The sequence below is a fragment of the Fukomys damarensis genome, unplaced genomic scaffold, assembly GCF_012274545.1.
Source record: "Fukomys damarensis isolate Sample0158 unplaced genomic scaffold, DMR_v1.0_HiC HiC_scaffold_30, whole genome shotgun sequence".
Lineage (NCBI taxonomy): Eukaryota > Metazoa > Chordata > Mammalia > Rodentia > Bathyergidae > Fukomys > Fukomys damarensis.
In genome coordinates, this window is record NW_022900942.1 from 3,989,615 (window position 1) to 3,998,054 (window position 8,440).

The 8,440-nt window shown below is 59.8% G+C and overlaps 1 protein-coding gene and 1 long non-coding RNA gene across 2 annotated transcripts in view; one reads left to right on the forward strand and one right to left on the reverse strand.

Moving 5' to 3' along the window:
* The window catches only part of Tecr (trans-2,3-enoyl-CoA reductase), a 23,450-nt gene that overhangs the window by 622 nt on the left and 14,388 nt on the right, over positions 1-8,440 (reverse strand). Inside the window, exons 2-11 of the mRNA XM_010613450.1 lie at positions 2,401-2,451; positions 1,939-1,990; positions 1,540-1,584; positions 1,365-1,468; positions 1,170-1,285; positions 974-1,079; positions 689-761; positions 559-602; positions 434-491; positions 266-354 (exon numbers count right to left, since the gene is read on the reverse strand). Of these exons, the coding sequence (XP_010611752.1) occupies positions 266-354; positions 434-491; positions 559-602; positions 689-761; positions 974-1,079; positions 1,170-1,285; positions 1,365-1,468; positions 1,540-1,584; positions 1,939-1,990; positions 2,401-2,451 (738 nt within the window). The remainder of the gene's footprint in view (positions 1-265; positions 355-433; positions 492-558; positions 603-688; positions 762-973; positions 1,080-1,169; positions 1,286-1,364; positions 1,469-1,539; positions 1,585-1,938; positions 1,991-2,400; positions 2,452-8,440) is intronic.
* LOC104854819 overlaps positions 3,840-8,440 on the forward strand; it is a 23,752-nt gene continuing 19,151 nt past the window's right edge. Inside the window, exons 1-2 of the long non-coding RNA XR_004514804.1 lie at positions 3,840-4,016; positions 7,468-7,620. This is a non-coding gene — a long non-coding RNA (uncharacterized LOC104854819). The remainder of the gene's footprint in view (positions 4,017-7,467; positions 7,621-8,440) is intronic.

Below are 8,440 nucleotides of genomic sequence, written 5' to 3' on the forward strand. Positions count from 1 at the left end.
CCCTCCCTCTCTCTCTCTCTCTCTCTCTCTCTCTCTCTCTCTCTGTGCTACATTGCCCAGGTTAGGATGAATCTGCAATCCTCCTGCCTCAGACTCCTGTAGTGCTGAAATGACAATTACAGGTATGCACCCCATGCCAGCTCAGCACGGCTCTGCAGGACACTGCTAACCCAGCTCCAGCGCAGCAGGCCACACACATGCAAACCCCACATGCAGCTGCCCTCCACCTGGGAACCAGGCTAAGGCAGAGCAGGGTGGCCCTCACCTCGTAGGTGTAGTTGGGACAGGACACCAGCAGGAAGAGCCACGTGAAGGGGTTCTTGGTGGGGTATGGGATCTTCCTGGTCTTGGACCCTGATGCAGGACAGAGACAAGTGAGACCCTCTCCCTGACCCAGCCAACCCAGCCAACCCTATCCAGTCAGGTCACTCACCAGCTGGTCGCAGGTCCCGCAGGGCCATGTGGATGGAGAAGTTGCCCAGCTGACAGATCTGTGGGAGAGGCGGGTCAGCCCGGGACCCCCAGCTATACCCCCACTCATCACCCTAGCGTCCTTACCACAAAGATGGCCAGTGCCAGCTTAACCTGCTGAGCTCCGTAGGCTGCAGAGGAAGCAGGGAGAGGGCTGTGAGAGCCAGGAGGGGTGAGGACCGAGGGCCTCGCGGGGGTGGGGGTCAGAGGCACTTACTGGGGGGTGTATAGAGAGGGTGGTTGATGTAATAGGCCATCCACGCGGCGAAGCCCCAGTAGTAAGTGCAGTTCTGAAAGGGCAGGACAGGGACAGATATGGGCAGCGTGGAAGCGCAGAGGGCTCTTCGGTGGGTGGGGCCCGTGGGCAGGCTGGGTGGACCTGATTGGGTGAGGGCTGAGGGCGGGTGGGCGGAGCGCTGGTGGGCGTGGCCTGGTGGGCAGGCGGCCTGAGGCGATGGGCGGGACTTGAGTGGGTGTGGTCCATGGGTAAGTGGGCTCTCACCTTGAAGATGTTCCGCAAGGGCATGGTGCCATGAGAGAAGCGGTGCACGAAGAGCGTCTCCAGCAGCCGCTTGACATAGTGGAATGAGTGGCAGATGCAGGCGAGGCTGCGGGGGAGCCGGCTTAGCACACGGAGGCAGCAGGACCTTCACCCCTCTACCCACCACACCCCGCTGTCTGCCCCACCCCACACTCACTGCACCACCGAGTGCCGACTGGATGTGAAGTCATATTTGTGGCCGTAGATGAAGGGGACCCGGAAGTAGAAGAGCAGGTAGATGAACAAGGGCCCAGCATACTCCGTCAAGAAGACCTGAGCCCAGGAGACAGTGGTCACCCGGGTGTGGCTGCCACGTGGGGGCTGCCACGGTGAGGGTGGGCATGAGGCTCACCGTCACCCAGCTGATCTGTGCCCCCAGGTCCCGGAAGTACAGAGTGGCCGTGGTGCCCACAGGCAGCTTCTGCAGGACGTCCTCATCCTTCAGGGACTTCCCCTCTGAAGAGCAGGTGGGTCAGGGGCTGCTGTTTCCCCCACCGGCTGCCACCACCCCCAGGCTGGGCACTCACTTGGATCCAGGCGCAGGGACTGGCGGGCCGGGTACCACTGCGGGTCTGCAGGCAGACAGCGGTGTCACCTGGCCAGCCTCGGCTGCTCCCACCCTCCAGGCCAGCAGGGCAGAGGACGAGTTTCCTCCCAAAGCCCAGCCGGTGTGGGGGAGGAGAGGCTCTAGGGGGTGGGTGGCGGGCCGGGTACCACTGCGGGTCTGCAGGCAGACAGCGGTGTCCCCTGGCCAGCCTCGGCTGCTCCCACCCTCCAGGCCAGCAGGGCAGAGGACGAGTTTCCTCCCAAAGCCCAGCCGGTGTGGGGGAGGAGAGGCTCTAGGGGGTGGGGGAAGAAGCACACAGGCAGGTCCCACGTGACACTCGGCCAGCAGGGATGCCCACATGTGGCTGGCGCGGACTCACGGGTCTTGGTGAAGAGGTTCTTGATCTCTGCAATGGTGGCCTGGGGCTCTACCTGGAGAGGCAGGACAGGGACATCAGCTCTAGGGGTCCGGAACCAGGAACCCAGGGAAGAGGGGCTGGAGGCCAGGCTGCCACCACATGGTCACTGCAGGAGCAGGAAGGGCCCTGACAGTGTGGGGACAGCTGTGGGCCTGGGACCCTGTGTTACCAGGCAGCTGGTTTGGCCCCCTATGGGCCAGCGGGAAAGAGAAGGCCTTGAGCAGGGGCAGCCCTCCTTCCCAAGGCCCTGCACGGTCCATTCAGGCAGCCTTGCTTCCTCCCCAAGCAGCTCCCAGCTCCCAGCCACACCAGGGGCCACACTGCTCACTGCCTTACACGGGGTCAGCACCCATCGTGTACCCTCTGAAGGGCAGGGTGGGGGGCAGAGGGCTGGAAGGAATGCCACAAACAGCATGGTCCTACCTTATCCAGAAAACACAGCTTTTCCCTCGTCTTTGCATCCAGAATCTCCACCTCGAAAAAGAGAACAGCCTTTTTATGTTTCTTGGCTGCCTTGGGGGGCGGCGGCCGGGGGAGGCCGTTGAGGCTGAGGCTGAGGCCCTGGCTGGCATCCCGGGTCACCAGGCTCAAGCTGATGTCCATGCCGCCCACTGCAGGCCCACCGCTCCGCTTTGCCCACCCAGAGCAACCTGGCTGCTGCCGTCACCCCCACCACCGACCTCCCCACGCAGAGCAAGTGCCAGGCAGGCAGCGATCAAATTCTGCCACAGTGCTGGAAGGGAGCCCGCGCCTGCCCTGGGCTGCTGGCTTCTGTGCCAGGTGAAATCTGAGTGGCACCAGAGCCATGGCCCAGCTAAATATAAAACCACCCAGACCAAGCCCCCAAGGAGGCACACCACAGTCCCACAACAGCATGGGGACACCGAGGTCCCTACGGCAGGCAGGGGCTCAGGCCAGCGCTAAAGGTGAGGCCAGCCTGGCCGGGCATCCAGCACAGGCCCAGGAAGTTCACTGGGCTCTGAGAAACCCCAGCTATTTTGAGAATCTGAGAGAAAGATTATCTATTTCCCTTCTGAGCTGTAAAAGATACGCTGGATTATTTTCTTTGTGCATTTGTGTTCCCAGGGAAGTGACAGATTTCCAAGTTACTGGAGCAGACAGCCTCTGTGTGTAAAAGGGCAGGGCCAAGGAGCTGGGAGGTTTTGGGCCTCTATCTCCTCCTCTGTCTTCACAGAGGCACCCCCCGGGCCTTCTTCATGGCCACTGGTGTGGCAGTCTTCTCACTGGGCCAGCCCAATGCCACAGGCACATCCAGACCCTGCCCAAGGCCCATGGACAGACAGTGGCAGCACAGAGGGGCAGCGCTGCACAGGGAGGGTGCAGCAGGCCAGAGAAGCCAGGCCCCCAGTGGCAGGGCCAGTGGGAGGCAGGAAACAATCTCCTCCCTAGGCTGTGTGGGTCCCCTGTCTTGCATGTGGGGGTGAGACAGTGCTACAACCAAAGGCATCAGCCTGGTGCCCAGCACCCTGTCTTGGCAGAGATGGTCTGTAGTGCCCATACCAGACAGCTCACCCGCTGCCAGCATGGGCCCTGCCTGGCCCCCCCAAACCCCACAGACAGCTGGCACAGGAAGGGGCCTGAAAGGTGAGCAGGCCATGCACCTGGAGTGTCACCTCCCCAGCAGCAGACTGGAGCGGGGGTTGGGGGCAGGAGGGACACAGTATTAATAGTTCCCGTGTCCCGAGGGGCAGCGCCAGCATGCCTGTGAGCCTGTGTGGCCCTTAGGAAGTCAGCATAGCATCCATGGGACAGGAGGGCTCTGAGTTCCTACTGAACCACTCAAGGGCTTAAAATACAACTGGCCCAGCTCTCTGCTGGCCAGCTGCTGGGGGAGGACTGAAACCCTACCCTCTCCCCTGCCGGGCACCAGACCAGGCCCAGTAGGGGGAACAGCGCCTGCCTGTTGTCAGGGCTCAGGCAGCTGGGAAAGGAGGCGGGCGGCCGGAGGGAACCCCACTATGCTCACAGCAGCAGCCAGGATTCAGGCCAGAGAAGGGGAACTGCCTGCACCCCACAAGGTAAGCCAGGGCCGCGGGTAGTAGCAAGGGGCCTGTAGGGTGGAGGTGCCGCAGGCCACAGCCACCCCGTGGCAGGGTCAGTCCTCAGCCCTCAGACCCTGCAGCCATCTCCTCCCAGAATGGCTGAGGACCCCAGGTGGGTCCGTGCAACTCCCTGTGCTTCTAGATTATTTCAAAATCAAAAACACAATAAAGTTATGCTAGATGAGGGGAAAAGACAAGCTGACTAAAGAAGCCAGACACACAGGGTCACATGTTTCTAGGCAGCGTCCCACAGACAGGCAGCCTGGGTGGGTGGTGGCCTTGGGCTGGAGAGGGGTTGGCTGCTAACAGGCGCCTGGTCTGTGTGGGAAACAGCAGAGGTGGGGGTCGGGGTGTACCGGGGCACGAAGTCAGTTTATGTCGTACAAAACAGGGGGCGCTGGGGACCAAATGGGGCCATGCCTGCTAGGCAAGCGCTCACCACCAAGCCACACTCAGCCTCAGCGTCCTCTTCTAAGGGTGAGTCACAAACACTCATCAGAGAAGGACCCAGGGTTGGGAAGCACCCAGGGGTCTACTGCACTCGTCCCAGTCCTCGGTCCCCCCATCCCACCCTCTGCTCTGTGCCTTCTCAGGCCTCAAGCCAGACTGTGGTGGGGCCAGGGGTTCCCAGGACTCCATGAGCAGAGGGGAGGCCCCAGCAGGAGGCCACCCAGGGAAGAGTAGGGGGCCCTGCTCAGGAGCCGAAAGGGGAGGGGACGGGGGCAGTTGACAGACGGATGGGGAAACCCATGAGGGTCACCGGCCCAGGTGCCACAAGGACACAGACAGGGACCCTGGTGTGAGCAGGACGCACGGTTCTGCGATGACAGTCGCACCAGCCCAGAAGGAATTCTCACCCAGAGGCCTGAGATTCCGAGGTCCCCAGCCAATGGCACTCATGCTCAGCCAAGACCAAGGTGCTGCCAGGCCCGCTCTATAGGAGGGCACAGGCCCCGGGCTGTGAAGGTCCCCAGCCAGCACTGGGTAGTAAGGACCTGACAGGTAGGTGCAGAGGAAAGAGAGCCACACCTTCTCCGTGCTTGCTCTGAGATTGCCAGGGCCCAGAGCCCATGGGGATGCCAGGTTTGGCAGCAGAACAGGTGGTCAGGAGGCTGAGGGAGTCACAGGGCCTTTGCACAGCCATTCCCTCCTTCCACTCAGTGCTCAGAACATGTTTGGAACGGTGACCCCAGCATCCTCCACCCACCTCCCATGAGCACCAGTGAGCACTGCCCTGTGCATGGCTGTCTCCCAGTACCCACAAGACAGCTGGCATGGGGCAGGGGAACAGTTGCTCCCTGGGGGGAAGTGGTGCAGGTCAGCTGCTGGCCCCCACCCCACCTGCACCCTCAGCTTTGCCTGCTCTTCCTGCCCCACCTATGGAGCTGCCCAGCACCACAGCAAGAGACACAGGCAGGACCCAGGGCAGGGCCACTCTGCCCAGCCACCCACATGGGCAGGCGGCAGCTCCCAGGGTCCCTCACAGTAAGTCTCACATGCCAGTGGCCCTGTTTATCCTGAGCATGAGAAGCCAGGCCCAGGAGGTCCCAGTCCCCGGGAGGAGGATGCAGACCAGAACAAAGGCCTACCTTCTCTGCACTCCCTGGCAGCACAGCCCTCTACTACTGGTCAGGGACGTCTCCTACAAAAACGACTTCCTGGCTGTGTGGTCCTGGTCAGGTAACCCACTCTCTGAGCCTCCACATCTTCATCTGCAATCCCACCTGCCATCTCACAAAGTTATTAGAAAATCAGAGGTAATGAACCAAAAATAAAAATGCCTAAGGATTTCCAACCTGACATAAATCTTAAAAATAAAAATACATAGGGGCCGGGGATTTAGCTCAATGGTTCCACAACCTGCCTCGCAGGTGTAAGGTCCCAAGTTCGATCCCCAGTACTAAAAACATATTTAAAATGAAAAGTAAATTGTAAGAACAAATATCAAGCCAGGTGTGGTGGCACACATCTGTAATCCCAGCACTTGGGAGGCTGAGGCAGGAGAATCTCAGAATGTTTGAAGCCAACCTGGGCTACAGAGTGAGTTCAAGGCCAGCCTGAAAGAATGGCAAGAATTTGTCTCAAAGAACTAAAACAGAACACATATCAAACCAGAAGGTGGCGGCACATACCTGTGAGGCCTGTGAGGCCTGTAGAGCACTCTGGGAGGCTGAGGCAGGAGAACAGAAGTCCTAGCTTAGCCAGAGTGACTTAGCCAGACCCTATCTCAAAATAAATTAAAAGAGGGCTGGGGCTGGAGCTCAGCATGAAAGGCAGGGAGGTGACAGGGTAGGTCAGGCTGTGCAGGGCCTGCTGGAGAACCTTGGCTTTTACTGTTTCTGTTTTCTCCAGTACTGAGGACAGAACCTGGGTCTTCACTCATGCTAGGCAAGAGCTTAACACTGAGCTGTATCCTCATGCCCTTTTTTAAAATTTTCTTTTACTGTTTGATTTTGAGACACAGTGTCACTGAGACGCCAGGGTTGGGCTCAAACTTGTGACCCTCCTGCCTCAGCCTCCTGAGTAGCTGTGATTACAGGTTTGGCTAGGACTTTGATAGTTACAGGGGAGGGAGAGTGGGGTGGAAGGTTCCCGACCAGAGGAGGGACAGGGCCAGACTCAAGTGGTCACAGGGAGGGCCAGGCTACGGGGGTGAGGCTGGCGCTGATGGACGAGTGAAGTGTGGGGCGGGCGTAGGCGGTGGGCTTCTGGTCCAGGTGTGTGGATAAAGGGACAGAAGCTGCAGGTTTCTGACCTGGACCCAGTGGAGCCCTGGCTGGAGATGAGTTCACAGCACCTGCAAGCCGCCCACCCAGGGTCAGCACAGACCGGGCACACCTGGCCCAGAGGCCTCTTGAGTGGCCTCCCCCTTGCCCTCCCCAGGGAGTCTCCCTCATGGGGTGGGCACAGTCCTGAGGGTGCCACTCGGGCTTGTCACCCGGAACCCAAAAATGGTGACAGGGCAACAATGGCCAATAGCTGCCAGCAGGCCTCTCTGCTGTCACTTACAGCAGCCCAACACAGAAGGCAGCAGCTGCCACACAGATGCAGAAGCCAGGCTGTAAGGACAGAGTACGCTGGGGTCACCTGGTAGACAGTGCCTTTGTGTGCAGGTTCAAAGTGGGGTCATCCCACGCAGAGGCCTGGTGCCAGGAAAGGGCCTGCCCACAGGCTGCCTCACATGGGGTGCCTGGCACAACCTGGCAGCACGTGTGCCAGGCCTGGGGCACAAGGGGCCTGGCTGCGGCACAGGCCCAGCATGGCAGGGACCCCAGGCAAAGATGAAAAGAGCTGAAGGCCCTTCAGCCTGCCAGCCCTCACACGGGGACAGGGCTCTTCTTGGGAACACTGGCTGTGCCACCCTAGGGACCAGCTCGTCGTCACTAATGGAGACGAGTGCATGCCCCTTTCCCTCTTTACTCTCCAGAAATACTGAGTCACCCATGCACACTGGGGTGCCAGGACAGCCGAGAGACCTTGGGACTGGCTGCCAGGAAGCCAACACAGGCTGCACCTGCTCGGCCACAAATACATCCTTCCCCAGTGGCCTCAGCATGCGACCTCATTTCTCCAGTGCTGGGTAAGGAGAGCCAGCCTCCAGAGGAGCCTTGGTGGGAACAGAGTGGCACCCGGTGGAAAGGGGAGGGGGAGGAGATGCGGACCAGCCCCACCCTGGACCTTGGCCCTTTCCTGCTGCTAAGACACTAGCAGCTGGGGTTCTGGGCCCCAGAACCGGGAGGAGCTGGGCACTGTCCACGCCTCGGGGGATGTTCATCAGGGCTCCTGCAACAGTCAACACAACCACGGAAGACAGAGAGGAGGAACACTGGGTGCACACAGCAGGGTCTCTGACCAGCAGGTCGGCCACACACCGCAGGCACTGCCCAGCCCGTCCTCTCAGATACACCACTGCTGAGGACACTCTGACTCTCCCTCCTGCCCGCTCTGTCACCATTGTCAAGGATCGTGTCCTAGCTGGCAGCTCAGAAAACCAGGCTTGGAAATGAGGTGCTATCCCAAGGCAGGTAGCCAGGAAGACCCAGGGCTGCCCCAGCCTGCATAGGCCCATAGTCCCCTTGGCTACCACAGTGGACAAACCTGCCTGTCCTCTGAGGAACAGACTAAATGCCTACAAAAGAGCCCTGAGGAGAGGCCCCAGGCCCAGCCTATAATACAAACCCAGCTACTCAGAGGCTGAAATGGGAGGATTACTTGAGCCCAGAAGTTCAAGACTGGGGTGGGCAAACAGTGAGACCCATCTCAAAATACCAAAAACTGGGCCGGGGACTTAGCTCAGTGGTTCCACCACCTGCCTTGCAAGCGCAAGAACCCGAGTTCAATCCCCAGTTAAAAAAAAAAAAAAAAAAAAAAAAAAAAAAAAAAAAAAAAAACAAGAGACA